This window comes from Petaurus breviceps, unplaced genomic scaffold (assembly GCF_028583685.1).
Source record: "Petaurus breviceps papuanus isolate PSGF00001 unplaced genomic scaffold, PetGlider_PUasm1.0 208, whole genome shotgun sequence".
Taxonomy (NCBI): domain Eukaryota; kingdom Metazoa; phylum Chordata; class Mammalia; order Diprotodontia; family Petauridae; genus Petaurus; species Petaurus breviceps.
Window position 1 is genome coordinate 26,812,180 of NW_027185852.1, and position 15,093 is coordinate 26,827,272.

At 54.3% G+C, this 15,093-nt stretch overlaps 2 protein-coding genes across 3 annotated transcripts in view; both read left to right on the top strand.

Annotated features, from left to right (window-relative positions):
• LOC138165203 (cytosolic carboxypeptidase 6-like) overlaps positions 1–15,093 on the top strand; it is an 826,089-nt gene that overhangs the window by 686,959 nt on the left and 124,037 nt on the right. The gene's annotated exons all lie outside the window — the stretch shown is intronic.
• LOC138165361 (BEN domain-containing protein 5) overlaps positions 1–15,093 on the top strand; it is a 43,168-nt gene that overhangs the window by 26,776 nt on the left and 1,299 nt on the right. For both annotated transcript variants that reach the window (XM_069093614.1, XM_069093615.1), the window contains 2 exons: positions 6,630–6,778; positions 12,132–12,345. In XM_069093614.1, the coding sequence (XP_068949715.1) occupies positions 6,630–6,778; positions 12,132–12,345 (363 nt within the window). The remainder of the gene's footprint in view (positions 1–6,629; positions 6,779–12,131; positions 12,346–15,093) is intronic.

Below are 15,093 nucleotides of genomic sequence, written 5' to 3' on the forward strand. Positions count from 1 at the left end.
CCATCAGTCTGTCTGTTAGGCCCCATGAGGTGCCAGACGCTGTGCTGGACTCCAGTGGTCCTGCCCTCAAGGGACTCTTCCTGCTGCCAGAATCTGAGCTCCCACATGTGATGATGTCCTGGGAACCAGCCCCCTGCAGTGCCCTGCACAGCCATTCCTGGGAAGTTGCAAGAGAGAAGCAGGCTCAGGCCAGTGCCACCCTTTTTCTTAGCCTGAGGGCTCCTCGCCTGCAAGACAGGTATGGGAGCACTCACAGGCAGTGGCTCTCACATTACCCTTGCCCTTGCCAGGGGAGCCCGGGCTCTGGCAGGCCTGCCAGGCTGGACAGACCTCAAGGCCAGGCCTGGTGATAGGCGTTGTCTGTCATTGGAGGCCTGACCCTGGGGGCAGTCCAGCTCTTCTCAAGGCTGTCTCCTGAGGGTTTGGGACTAGGTTACCACCAGATTCTGGCTGCAAGGGGCACTTGCCTTCCCCCAGGAGCTGTGCTGGGATTGGGGGGAAGGGGGAGTCCCTGCCTAGAAAGGTGCAGAACTTGAGGATAGAGAAGGAAGAAGCTGAGGCATTGCAGAGTGCCTGAATGTTGTCTCACCCTCAGAAGATGGGGTCTCCTGGAGGAGAGAGCTCAGGCTGATCTGCTTGTCCTGGGAAAAACTGTCTTCATGAACACACCATCCTCCTCCTCTCTGAATTCTATGCAATGGGTATGACTGTCTCCATCAATGCCCAGCATGGAGAACACAAGGCTTCCCCTCTTAGAAGGCTCCTCTGGTCAGTGTGGTGTAGTAGGAAGTGCAGGGGCAGGAGCCAGGGGTCACAGCCCAGCTCCAGGCCTCAGGCCAGGCCCACTGAGCCAAGCCCCACATCTGTCAGATGGGAGGATGCCCCACTAAGCGCAGGTGGCCAGGACCACACAAGGACAGCAAGGGCCTCGTAAGTCCTCCCGCACTTTCATCACCGTTGTCAGTGATTGTTGGGGTTGGATGATGCAGAGTCCAAAAGGAGAAGGGCACCTTCTCAGTGAGCAAGCCTTGGTGAAGCTCCTACTGTGGCACTACACTTGGCACTGGTGATACAGAGACCAAAGATAAAGCAAGCCCTCCATATGCCCCTGCCTGTGCTGGCTGAGTCCAGCCCCCACCACACTGCTGAGAGTCCCAGAATAGAGCCACTGTCACTCTAAAGATGCGCTGCCAACTTCCCATGCAAGAAGAAACGAGCGGATGAAGCATGCCAACTGTGCACCCAGGCCAGGCCGCACAGTTGGATGGAGAACCTGCCGAGCTTGGGCCGTTGAGTGGACAGTGAGAGGGGCCTCGGATTGGCTGGGAGAAAGGAAGTGATCAGCATTACCTTGGGAAATGTCACAGTGCTTTTAAATCTCTTATCCCTGAAGTAAAAACCCAGTTTTTAAGCCTCTGAGTCCTTTTGGTCATGCTCCATGACTGTGAGTCTTAGAATAGCTCAGGTTCTGAGAACTCTTAAAGTTGGGGGAAGCCTGGGGGTCAGCAGAGGGGCACACTGTGGGGGTGACCACACAGAGAAAGGGCCTAGGCTCCATCGGTACCCACCCCTGTCGAGAAAGGTCCGGGCAGGTGTTTGTGGGGCGGCAGCAGTGAGGGGCAGATAAGGGCAGACCTGAGGCAGGAATCCTGGGGAGAGGGCTCACTGACCTGAAGAGCTAGTGTTATTGACAAGAACAGTGTGGGGCCACTTTGGGGCTCGCTGGTCTACCATGTTCATCACCATGGTTTTAATTGCAATCCCCATTCCTGTCTATGGCCCTTTAGAAATTACAAAGTCCTCTCCTTATAGAAGTCAGTGGGACAGACAAGGAAAACAGAGGCTTGGCCAGGGTCACCTGACTCAAAGTCCTTGAGCCCTGAGCAGCCAGAGGCCATTCCCCTGGGCCGAGATTGATCCTGCCACCGTCACTGACCAGCCGGGTGACCCACCTGATCACCCTCTGGATCAAATTCCTCCTCTTCTCAGGCAAGGAGACTGGGCCTCATGGCCCATTTTTGTCTGTGTCTCCTCAGTGCTTGGCACGTATTAGACCCTTAATTAAAGACTCCTGCCAGCCCTGACCTGCAGAGTAAGAGATAGAGGGAGAATCCATAAATTTGGGATTCAGACATCCCCATAAGGGGGCTGTTGTGGCTCTTCTGTGCTAGGTGGTAAGGATACATACAGCTAGGAAGTCATCACCGTCCTCAGGCATCTCTGCTTGGAAGCCAGCACAGTGACGCAGATGAGCCAATAGTAAGTCATGTTTGTGGGAAGTGAAGACAAAGTACCGTTCAGAGGGTGTGGATGCCACCTGCCAGGGGCCAGAGACCTCCCACGGCATGGCAGCAGGGGCCTTCAGGAAGGGCCCGGGACCCCCAACTATCCCCACGTCTGGAGCCAGGGAGGGTGTTCTTTCAACTGGGTAGGAACCGGCAACAGCTGATTATGTGGTCTCCTCCTCAGAGGGGCTTAGGAAGCCTAGAAGGGAGGAACCTTGGAAGTCATTGCAGGCCACCCTTTCTCACCCATCACAGGGATCCTTCAGCAGCATCCCCAGCCATTGTGCGAATGCCTTCAGGGACAGGGGCTCACCGCCACCCCAGGGCTGGCAGAGAGCTGATCATTATGAGGTCTTCGTTCAACTGAGCCGAATTCAGCTTTACTGGGCCAAGGGGAAGAGGGCGGCTAGTGAGGAAGTGTCATCTAACAGGGAGGCCAGCTTGGCTGGACCTCAGTGCTCGAAGGCCAGAATCAGAGGGGGCGGGGTGCTGCCCAGGGCTCCACATCTCAAGCGGAGATGATGGGCCCCGCCTGTATTGAGTGTGGGAAGGGTGGAGGCAGACTGGCACTTAGTCACAGCAAGAATTTACTATAGAGTGCTACTCTGTGCTTAGCACTGGGGCTGTTAAAAGTATAGGTGAATGGTCCCTGCCCTCAAAGAGAGTCAGCCCATACAAGGATAATTATACACACAGTAAACGCAAAATTCATTCAAAGCACCTTGCAGAGGGGCTGCCCTTGGACCTAGAAAAGTGGGGACAGGCTTCATGTATAAGGCAGCCTTTGAGCAGAGTCACAGAGGTGGTGCCCATGAAGCAGAGGGGCAGAGACTGGGTATGTGTGGCACAGCCAGGGGCAGGTTTGGGTGTAATACAGAGAGCAGAGGGGGCCCAGAAGGGCAGGAAGGTGCCCAGAGATGACGGGACTTAAATGTCAAAGGATGGAGCTTATACTTGATCCTTGGTAGTCATGGGAATCTGAAGAGTTCAAGCAGTCATATAATTAGACCCCCACGTTAGGAAAAGATGGGATTGTAGTGGGGAGAGGCTATTGGGTCTAACCCTGTGATTATACAGATGAGGAAACTGAGGCAGGCAGAGGTTAAGTGACTTACCCAGGGTCACACAGCTGGAGTTTGAGCCAAGATTTGAACTCAGGTCTAGCTTTCTTTAAATCCAGGCCCCTCATAACAGTGTATATAAATGTATATAAAGTGCTTTGCAAATCTCAAAGCCCCATCTATTAACTATTAGAAATGACAGAATTCACTGATAGGGATGTGGGAGGAGAGCCTGACTTTGAGGGTGTGAGCCTGCCCCATTGGGAGGATGGCAGTGCCCTTGACAATAATACAAAGGTTTGTAGAGAGAGGTACCGAGCTCTGTTTTGGAGATGCCTGGGGGACGATTGGTTCACAGTGTCCGGCAGACGGCACGCAGGACCAGTGCTCAGGAGGGGGAGGAGGGTTGGCTGAACAGATCTGGGAATCTTCTGCACAGAGATGGTCATTGAGCCAGTCGGAGCCGATGAGGAGAAGGAGAAAAGGGAGAGGGCTCAGGGCAAAGCCATGGGAAACACCCAGGCCCAGCAGGCTGAGGAGGAGGCCGGTGAGGAGAGGGCCACCAGAAGCAGCAGGTGCAGAGGTCAAGGAGAGGCCACTGGACTTGCTTTGGAAAGGGCAGCCTCAGTTGAGGGAAGATCCTAGAAGTCAGCTTTCAAAGGGCTGGGGGAGGCGTTAGAGGAGGAGGAACGAAGCCCAGGAGTGTAGGCAGCTTCTTCTAGGGCCCAGTCTGAGAATGGGCAGAAGGGTGATGCCTTAGCCGTGGCCCAGCATAGCAGGCTTGGATGTTTTCTTAAAGCAATGAGGCAGATTTGGCCCAACTCCAAAGAAGCAGAAAAGGAGCCGATTGATGAAGACAAAATGAAGAGGAGAGAGGGTGGATAATGGAAGGAACCGTCTGCTGGAGAAAACGGGGAGATGGGGGAAGACCTTGGCTGAGAGAAGGGCTGCCTCTCCGACAGAGAGGGATGATTAGGAGCAGGGAGGGTGGACATGGCCTGCAGCCTCTGCTTTCTCCTCTCCAAGGCAGGCCTGGGAATGGCCTCCAACCCCATATCAGGGCTGTTCATCAGTTGTCCCACACTCTTACTACCAGACTGACCCATCTGTGGGAGGAATCATTCTCTTCTTAAGCAATACCCCATTGCCCCTGGTTCTTGCCTCTAGGGCCAAGTTGCCCATCACAACCCGGAACCCAGTTCCATGTCCCCCTCCCTACCCCAGTCTCTTCTTCTTGAGGCCAGACAGCCACGTATCCTTCAGCTGACCCTCATGGACACAGGGCCCTTCACCATCTTGGTTGCCACCCTGGGCCCTTTCCAGCTGTCTTTAGCCATGGCACCTAGAATGCAGTACAGTCTTCCCAGTGAGGTCTGACCAGTGCAGAGGTCAGAGGGACCACCCCCTGCCTTCCTCCCTCCCTTCCTGACTCTCCTAATCAGTTCCGTGTTACATTTCCTTGACTGCCCCATCATATTGTTGACTCCTGTTGGGTCTTCCATTTTCTCAGACCCCCCCCCACCCCAGATTTCTTTCACAGCATCCCCTGATCAAGCTGTTTGTCCTTGTTTAGGTGTGCCCCTCCATAGCCTTGGCTCTAGGCCCAGGGTTCTACCTGTGTGGCCTTGGGCCATTCACCTCTGTAGGCCTCAGCATCCTCATTGAGAAGATGAAAGTGCTAGTCTCCATGGCCTCTCAGGTCCCTTCCAGTCATGGGCCTTGGGTGCTCTTTTATTGGTCAGGAAGGGTATTGTTCTTGAAAAGTTGACTGGATCCCACCCCTGAAAACGCTAGCCAGAATTTGTCTACCTCCTAGCTACCTTGCCCAGCTCACAGCCCCATCCCATTCCTGCCGCCATAGACTTCTAGGAAGCAGTGGGAGCATGGGACTTCTGGGAGGTGGGGTATGTGTCCGGGGAGAGGTCACAGGGAGTCCCTGTTCAGCCCTAGTCTGTGGCCTCTGAAATTCTGTGAGTGTGAATTTGCTGTGGAGAGCATGTATGGAGCTGGGGTCAGGAAGGATTTACTGCCTCCAGACAAAGGCCTGCAGCTGAGTGGCCAAAGCCTCACCCACCAGCAGGTCCTTTATGGATGTGCTCCATGAGGGGAGCTCTGCTGAAGCCTGCTGGTAGGTGCTGAGTGTCCCCACCCCTCCCCGTGAGGAGGCCTCTGTGCTGTCTGTACCTGGGGCCCGATCCTTGCCCTGAGGGACCTCACAGCCTAGTAGAGCCAGGGTGCAGGACCAAGGTCCCAGAGGTGACCACCAGCATGGTGACGGAGTGAGGAAAGATCAGCAGCCTGAGTCTCAGTATGGCAGAAGAAGCAGCTCTGGGGCAGGGCCCAGGCTTCAGACCACACTAACTAGGCCAGTCTGTCAGTCCATTTATTGCAGTTGACTTAAACCTCTTGCCTCAGTTTCCTCATCTCTAAAATGGGGGATGTGGGCAAAACTTCCCCTAAGATCCCCACCACATCTGTCCCCATAAAGCTCTGACCTTATTTCTCAGCTCATCTGTGAGAGGCCTTCCCTCTCTGGGCCTGAGAGTCCTCATTGGCCAACTGGGAGAGGGGCCCCACAATGTCTCTACAATTGATCCCAGCTCCAGCATCCTTTGATTCTGAGGGCGAGGGGAGACCCACCGAGGCAGCTCAGCAGTATCCAGAGAAGGGAGACTTTGTGCATGACCAGTTGAAGGCGGGCTTCCTGGAGGGGCTGGTCCCGCAGCTGGGCCTTGAACAATGAGACCATCTTGGGAGGGAGAGGACAGAAGGGAAAGGAAGAAGCCTTTATTAAGCACCTCCTTAATAGGTGGGTGAGCATTTGACAAATATTTTATTTGAAGCACAGCTTTGGGAAATCCCAGGCATGGTCAGGGGCTGTGGAGTTGTCCATTGTGACTGGGACCTGTTGGGAAATAGAGGAAGATGCATCTGGAGAAGTAGGAGGGAGGTTCCTTGACCAACACTCTGGGTGTCCCCCAGGCCAGTGTTTTCTGCTCAGGGCACGAGTATCATCCAGCGCAGTGAAAGGAGCCATGTCCCAGAAGCCAGAGCTTGGGGGTCCAGCCCCAGCTCGGCCACAGACCCTGCCCCCTCTGACCCTCAGTCTCCTCTTCTGTAGAAATGAGAGGGTTGGATGAGAACCTCCCTGAGGCGTCTCCTGGCTCTGCCCATCTTGGGGACGCCGGGATGGCGTGGTATTTGTGGTGCTGTGGGTCAGGGAAAATGCTTGCTTTCTGTTGTCTTTGGAGTGGCAGACGGATCTCTTTTCTTAACTGCCTAGGTCCTGCTATTGAGCTGGAAAAAGTAAAGTCAGAGTCCCTTGAACCCGAGCCGGAGTCACAGAAGACATTCAGTGAGGAGGCAAATACGTCGGCCTATTATCCTGGTCCCGCCCCCGTTATGGACAAGTATATTCTAGAGAATGGCAAGGTATTATCTGCGCGGCCGCCGGCTGGGTGCAGGCAGAGGGTGCTCGAGCTGGCTGGGGACCCCTGGGAGGGGTCGGGGCCTCGGCGCACCGGGACAGGGAGCGGGAGGCCCGATCTGCGTTTTCATGACTATCTTCCTCACCCCCAGGAGCCTGCTTTGTCTAGAATTAGTGTGTTGCTATGCTGTGTGATGCCCATGCAATAGTATTATATTACCCCCATCTTACAGGTGAGGACACTGAGGCTCACCAGGTTGGTGACGTCCCATGGCACCCAGAGTATCAGAGAACCATGCCTCCCTGCAGCCCTCTCGCCCCGTGGGCCCCTGCGGGGTCCCTGGGATGCCCTTGGAGCAAGGACGAGCTAGGTGCTGTATAGAAATAGGGATGGAAAGTGGGCGAGCTCAGGGGCACCAGTGAGGGCCTCCTGGAGCCAGCGGGAGGGAACCTCTAGAATCATAGTCTGAGCTCTAGAGCTGGAAGGGATCTTGGAGGCCTTCGAGGCCTACCTCCATTTTGCAGAGGGAGAAACTGAGGCCCAGTGAGGAGAAGTGACTTCCCCAAGGTTCCCCAGGCAGTGACTGCCCACAGTGGGGTCTGAGGTATGGCCTCGGCTTCCCTTCCTGCTCTGCCAGGGAGGCCATTAATTCCCAGTTAACATGGTGGCCACCTTTTCCTGTGACCCGGCTGTGCAGGACTCAAGGGCCTCCTTCTTCCTTCGTGGCCATATCTGGCTGTCTTATTTTTATAGCAGAGGCCTTGGAAGGGTCTCCCCAGGGGCTGCTCTCGTGCCCTTCCTGCCCCGCCCAGGTAGCCAGGTCTGTCCTCTCTGCCCAGGGTGCTCACAGCCTTGTCAAACTGGGGAGGGGCAGTACTCCTACTGCCGTCTAGCCCCAAGTGTACATTTTAGAGGAGGAAACTAAAGTCCTTGGAAGGGAAATGGCTTTCCCAAGGTGACCTGAGAGATGGTTTAATCATAGGATCATCAGTCGAGAGGTATTAAGACCAACTTTCGATTTTGCAGAGGGGAAACTGAGGCAGAGAAGGACAGTGACTTGCCCAGGTCATACAGATAATAAGTGCCCGAGGAAGGACTGGAACCCAGGCCTTTCTTACTGTATCCTGCAGCAGGCTGCCCTCTGGCTTCCACTGGGGAGAATTGGTCAGGCTGAGGCCATGTGGGGTCTTGGTGGGACCGAACCTGTCACAAACTCATAGAATGTTAGGGTGAGAAGGCCATTCCAGGTCATCTTGTCCATCCTCCTGAGACCCAGAGAGGGGAAGGACTGTGCCACACGTGGTCATCGTGAGTGGGTGGTAAGACTGCATTGTCATTCAGGCATCTGACTCAGCTCACGTCCCAGCCGGCTCCAGGACTTCCCGTCAGTCAGCTATCAGGTCTCTCTGATCAGTAGATGTAACAAATTTTAGGGATAACCACTAGACAGCCCACGTAGGGGTTGGAGCCTAGCCCACTAGGCCCCACAAGATGCTCAAAGCCTTGCCCACGGAAGGCCACCCACCAGCATGTTGGGTGCATCCTCTGGAGAAGAGGGAACACTGGAGGGTGTCGGAGGCCCAGGGCTGATACATCCTTGGTGGCCTCCCTCTGACCAGACTGTGCATCCCCTGAATTATTGCAGAGAGACCACCGAGGAGGTGACTGTCCCCTGCAACATTGGCCGGGCCACTATCAGCAGCTAGTGCCCTTTTTCTGCTGCTGAGATGATGCTGGTCCTCAAGGACAGTGCTTGGGCCCCTCATAACCCTTTCCAAGTCTGCCAGCATCAAGCAATGTGGTTCTGGGCTTGGGAAGGGCCTTGCCTGAGTCATCTGACTTTAGAGTGGGAAAAGAGTAGCCAAGGCAAGTGGGGGAAGGGCCTGAGAGATGGTTCAGTCCTGGGATCATAGACCTGAGACCTTCTAGACCATCAGGTCCTCTCCAAAGATCCTTTCAGCCCTCCGTTCTGCAGTCCCAAGATCTAGCCTCGCAGGGCCTGGGAAAGTGCACTCCAAAGAGCTCTGGTGCCATATGGCATGATCTTAATCTAAATAACATATGTCCTCCTGTTGCCATGTGAGATTTATCGCTATCTCTGTTTCAGAGACAGTGCAGAGAGAACCATATCTGAGCTGCTGTGTGGGAAGAGATACCCAGTTTGGACAGAATGCAGGTCCTGCCCTCATGGAGCACACAGTCCAGGAGGCGTGTAGTGTTACCTAATAAATGCCCTGGAAAAGGGCAAACTGAGCACTTTCTGGGGGGCAGCAGTGAGGAAGGCCAGTGCCATTGGGGGAGATGGAGCATGCAAGGATGTTGTGAAATTGGGGTGGGGCATGGGAGGCCTTGAATGCCAGGACAAGGAGTCTGGCTTTACGTGGTGAGCTAGGGATCCAGCTAAGATTTCTGGCAGGTGAGCAGTCTGGCCTCACCATGACAAGATGGTATTAGATGAGGTGATGAGGGTGATGATGGACCCCCCCTTTGAGTGGCATCTAAGGAAGGCTCATAAAATAGGGGGAGGCTGGAGATTCCCAGGCATGTGCTTTCCCTGAGGATTTCTGTCTCTGGATCGTACAGAGAAAGTCCTTTGCCAAGTCAGTCTTTTCCCCATGCCTGGGCACGCACCTGAATGTAATTCCTAGGAAAGCAGATTGAGAGCTGAAGCATTCCTCCTGCTGCCTTGGGCACGAAAGGCACAAGTGCCCATGGACGCCTTCGTTTTTTTTCCCATTTTTAAGAATGTTTTTATTTATCTCATTAAATATTTCGCAATTACATGTGAAAACATTCTAACATTTTTTTTAAGATTTTTGAATTCCAATTTCACTCCCTTCCTCCCACTCCTTCCCCACCCATTGAGAGGACAAGCAGATATCAATTATACACGTGGAATCACCATTAGCATCGTTAGTGCTGAGCAGCTATTCCTGTGAGTGCCAGCATTTCCCCGAAAGGGTTCATTGGTGAGAAAGGTAACAGTTCTCCTTGTTGGCCTCGTTGCTCCTTGTCCAGCCTTTGGAGCCATGGAAAGATCCCTGGAAGAGCCCGAGCAATCAAGATTTCTAGGCCCAGGTGGTCAGGCACATCACCTTGGCCAAGTCCCTTTCCTTCTGTGGGCCTCAGTTTCCTATTCTCAAAAGGAGAACGTCAGGGGAAGATGAGCCTTGGGTTCTGTGCTCAAAGGTCTTTCTTCCAAAAGCATAGCTGAGAGCACCAAAGCCAGGCCTCTTACAGGGGAGACTTCCCTAATGTAGGTCTTGAAGCTAGGGGAATTCATTGTGTACCAGAGGGGCCTTAGGAATTAGGATCAGACCTTGTTCCATATGCACCAACTCCAAGTCATTGAACAGCCTTAGTTCCCTTGGAGCTGGGGTTTGGGTCCGGGGAGCCACTGGAAAGAGCTCAGGATCTAGAGGGAGCAGACCCAAGTTGGGAGCCTGATTCTGGGTGATGCTTGGCCTCCCCGCCTCTTCTAGAGAATGGGGGGCTTGGAAAAGACAACCCCAATGAGGATCCTCCAAGCTCCAAATCATGACTCTAAGGTCTCATACCCTAAGACAGTCTTCACAACTGCAGATGATGGTTCACCTTTGACATCTCCTTCTCCCCCATCCCTGAATCCACCCCCCAGGTAGGCACAAGCTATAGAAGGGGCCTCAGGAAGGGGTTTGGGGGACTCCTAGAGGACAGGATTGGCTCTAGAAAAGTTTCTGGGGAGATATCCAGGGGATGAAGCCTCAAGCCCAGCCAGCTTCATAGCCAGTCATAGTTAAGACAGGCCGCCAATGGTCCCATGGAATGTATAATTGTTTCCCATGTGTTAATATGACCTTCTTTGGCTTATAAAATTCTCCTAAAACTGTCTTTTTTTGCCCACAGAAATAGGTCTCACATTTCTTTCAGTTAGTTAAACATTTATTAAGCATCTACTATATGCCAGGCCCTGGGCCAAGTGCCAGGGATACAAAGAAGGAATAAAAACGGTCCCTGCCCTCACGAAGCTCACAGTCCACATGCAACAGCTATGTATAAACAAGCCAGAGACAATGTAAATGGGGTGGGGAGAGACAGGAGGGACTCCTTGCAGAAGTCAGTGCTGGAATTGTGACTTGAAGGAAGCCAAGAAAAGGAGGGAGAACATCCAGGCATAGGGGGACAGGCAGAGAGAATGTCCGGAGTCCAGAGATGGGGTGCATTGTTCTAGCCTGGAAGCCAGGGGCACTGGATCTCACAGTACGTGCAGATAGGGTGCTTTATTTCAGAGAGCCCAACGATGTCAGAGCTGGGGGGCCTTAGAGCAGAGAACACGGAGAAGAAAGGTAGCTGTGAAGATGCTTGAGTGGAGCGTCACCTCTGCTGGGGGCAGAGTGAGAGGTAACACTGGGAGGCAGCGGTTTCCTATGGTGCAGACACGGTGTAGCCCCGTGGTTGTCGGCCTCAGAAGACCTCAGGCCCACCTCTTGGCAGCAGGGCAGTTGCTTGTCTCTGTTGGTAGAAGGAGTTTTCTCACCAGGTGTCCCCGTTCCTGTGTGATCATGGGCAGGACCCTTCTCTGGGTCTGATCGGTTTCCTCAATAAGGAAGGTTCCTGGCCCTGTCTGTGGCATGGGCCCCTGAGGTGTACCACCCTTGGGTAAATCCCTTCCTAGAATAAGGTTTTGGAAAGTGTAAAATCCATGGAATTGCAGAGGCCAAGGCCAATGATGCTGAAACAGAGATGTCAGATTTTTTAAAAAATCTAGTTCATAGACCCCTGGATGTGTGTGAAATGGGCAGCCATGGAAGGCTTAAGCAGGAGAGTGATTTGATGCAAGATGCCTGGGAGAAGCTGTGGGGCCTGATGGAAAGACTCCAGGCTTCTGCCTCCTTGCTAGCTTTGGGTCCTTGGGGAAGTCGTTTCTTCTCTGGGCCCCAGTTTCCTCTCCTGTAAAATGAGGGCATTGACAGCTTTAAGGCCTGTGTTCCTTCTAGGGGTGGCATTTCAGCTGGGCCTAGACACAAGGGCATCTTTGATACCATGCATGACTTTCCCTTTGCCAGGCTTTCTGCCCTGCAGGGTTGGCAGCTCTTCGAAGGCTGACTGGGGGTCATTTCCAGTTCAAGCATGAGGCCCTGCACACATGGGAGGGTTTGTGACATGGAACAGACCTTTCTGGCCATCTAGGTCCAACTAAGGCTGCTGGTACATGTTGGAGCTGGGCCTCTGAGCTCCCCATTCTAGGGCATTCTCCTCCATCCTCTCTCAGGTACCTTCCCTTCTTCCACATCAGCCCTCAGAGGGCCCCACAAACCTGTCTCACCATGTCCCTATTTCCCAGTAACTGACCGCTCCTCCAATTTCTGCCCTGCCAGGTCCACCTCGGAAGCGGGATCTGGGTTGATGAGGAAAGGTGGCACCAGCTGCAGGTCACCCAAGGAGACTCCAAATACACCAAGAACCTGGCAGTCATGATCTGGGGGACAGACGTGCTGAAGAACCGCAGTGTCACTGGTGTCGCCACCAAGAAGAAGAAAGACGCCATCCCCAAGCCTCCCCTCTCCCCTCACAAACTGAGCATCGTCAGAGGTTGGTCCCCCCATTGGGCCCTGCAGGCCCCATTCTCAGGACCAAGGGCACCAGGGAGCAGAGCTCACCAGCCCTTCAGGTTCTGAGGCCAGGCAGGAAGAAGCAGGCAGGCAGAGGAATGGGTGTGGGCTCAGGACTCGGCCTCTCAGCTCTGATCTTGGCTGATTTAAGTCTCCTCCCTGACACAGAACCGTGCCTGGTTCTGATAGTCTGTTCTGCTGTGCTCCTGGCTGCTGAACAGGTCACGGACAAGGAGGTCCCTAAATCTCTCCTCATCCCTGTGCTGTGTGCTAAGGTCTCTCCTGTGTTCTGTGATCTTAGAGGCTACCCAGCTCAGATGTTCTCTTGTCTTTTTCAGATTGGACATTCTGTGTTCCGCCTGGAACACCTACAGTCCTTTCTTGCTTTGATTTGCCTCCCCTGTTACAGGACCATAAATGCCATTTCATTCATTCATTCACTCTGTGCTCCAGAGTTCTTCCCAGAGCTAACATTCTCTGACTCTGTGTGTCCAAGGATGAGGTGCCCGGTCCGTCACGGGAAGCGTGGCAAAGCTGTGGCATCTCCTGCCCGGGCCTCCTTTCCTCCAGCACTGACAGTCTGTCATTATAATGTTTAAAGTCAAACTGATCAGCTCAGGGCTCAGGGTAGTAGAGGCAGGAAGGTGATCCCAGAGCCGGGGTGGCCTGGGAGAGCATTGCAGGGACTGGGGCTTTTAGGGAGAGTCCTAGGACGGAGAAGGGAAAAGCTGAGTCCTGGATTGTGGAGGTAGAACTTTGGGGAATGAGGATCAAGTCAAGGGATGACCTCCCTGCATTCGTCAGGGAGGCCAGGATGCTTGAAGGGGCATCTGAATGGCAAGCAGAAGGAACCCAACCAAGGAAAGAGCAGGGGTCATGGTGGACTCCTGGGGGGACTGGGGAGCATCACCACTGGGGGGGATGGGGCAGCTGCCAGGTTCAGGTTGCTGCTAGAGACGATTCTTGTTCAGCTTTGGGTAGGATGCCAAGGCCCCTGAGGTCCTGGCCAGTGAGAGACAGGGCCCCAAAGAGGGGCAGTGACTCAGATGGTTATTATTATAGGAGGAGAGATTGAGAGCTGATGTCACCAGGTCCTGCTCCATCATTTCATAGGTGGGGAAACTGAGGCACAGAGGTCAGGTGACTTGCTCAGGGCCTCACAGAAGTGGCATTTGAACCTAGCAACTCTGACCCAAAGCCAGTGTCCTTTTGTAGGATTTTTGCACTCGCCCTCCCCCTTGTAACTGTTCTGGGCTGGCATGTGGTGGAAGGGGAGCTTCTCTGAGCTCCATAGAACTTTGCCCTGACTGGGAAGGGTGTTGGCTGGTTCTGGGTGAGCTTGGGGCACTGCCTGGCAGGGATCTCAAATTGGAACTTTTCACAAGTCAAGGATGGCGGTGACAGAGCCCCAGTGAACAGCAGAAGAGGAGTTTCAGCTGTCGTTGAGGAATAGCGACCCCTGGTACATTTAGAATGGAATTAGAAAGCATCGGTCAAGATAGAGCAGGGGATGTCAGGGCTGGGAGGAGCCTGAGAACAGGGGATGTCAGGGCCGGGAGGGCCTGAGAACAGGGGATGTCAGGGCCGGGAGGGCCTGAGAACAGGGGATGTCAGGGCCGGGAGGGGCCTTAGAACAGGGGATGTCAGGGCCGGGAGGGCCTGAGAACAGGGGATGTCAGGGCCGGGAGGGCCTGAGAACAGGGGATGTCAGGGCTGGGAGGGGCCTGAGGACAGGGGATGTCAGGGCTGGGAGGGCCTGAGAACAGGGGATGTCAGGGCTGGGAGGGGCCTTAGAACAGGGGATGTTAGAGCTGGGAGGAGCCTGAGAACAGGGGATGTCAGGGCTGGGAGGGCCTGAGAACAGGGAATGTCAGTTGGAAAGGAGCTTAGAACAGAGAATGTTACGGCTGAGAGTTATCTTAGAACAGGGAATGTTGGAGCTTAGAAATGAGAGAACATGGGAGCTCTGAGGGCCCTTTGCACATAGAGTGAGGAATGTCAGAGCCCAGGATAAGCCCAGAATCTCTGAGCAGGTGGGACGCTGGCAGTCATCCCACCTGACCCCTTCCTTTCACAGATGAGGAAGCATGCCCCTGGAGGGAAGGCCCTGGGTGCCTGTGGAGAGAGGTTAGAACCCGGGTCCCCTGGCTCCTGGGGCTGAGAAGAGAGCAGCCTCCCACTCTTCCTGTGGCCTGTTGCACAGCCAGGCCTGTTTCCTTTCCACTCTCTGTGTCTGTTCCAAACCACACTTAGCCACCTCTTTCTCCTCACGCTGTGGGGCAGATATCGGTCCTTTTTATTGTACTGTATGTCTCTTTGCCGTTGCACTCTGCACGGTCAGTGAGGAGCCATGAGCAGGGCTGGAACCTCCCGAGGCTGGGGGAAGGACAGGAACATGAGTTATCCTGAGGGAAGAAGGGAACCCCTCCCCCCGGCATGGACACTTTCCAGGCCTGCTGGGCTCCCTGTAGAACTGCTAGAGGAGGGGCAGCCCAGACTCTGAGGACTGACACGGGCATCCCTGCTGCTGCTCATTAGCCGCCATCCCCACTGCTTTTTAGGAGGGATGGAGCCCAGCACAGGGAGCTGGCAGGAAGCTCCGAGGCCTTCATGCCCAGGTGGAGTCACCACTGGGACATCCCAATGGTGGCTGCCCAAGAAGAGAAGCAGAAACCTCCTCCCCCAGCCCTTCCCACTGAGTGAGGACACACACACACACACACACACA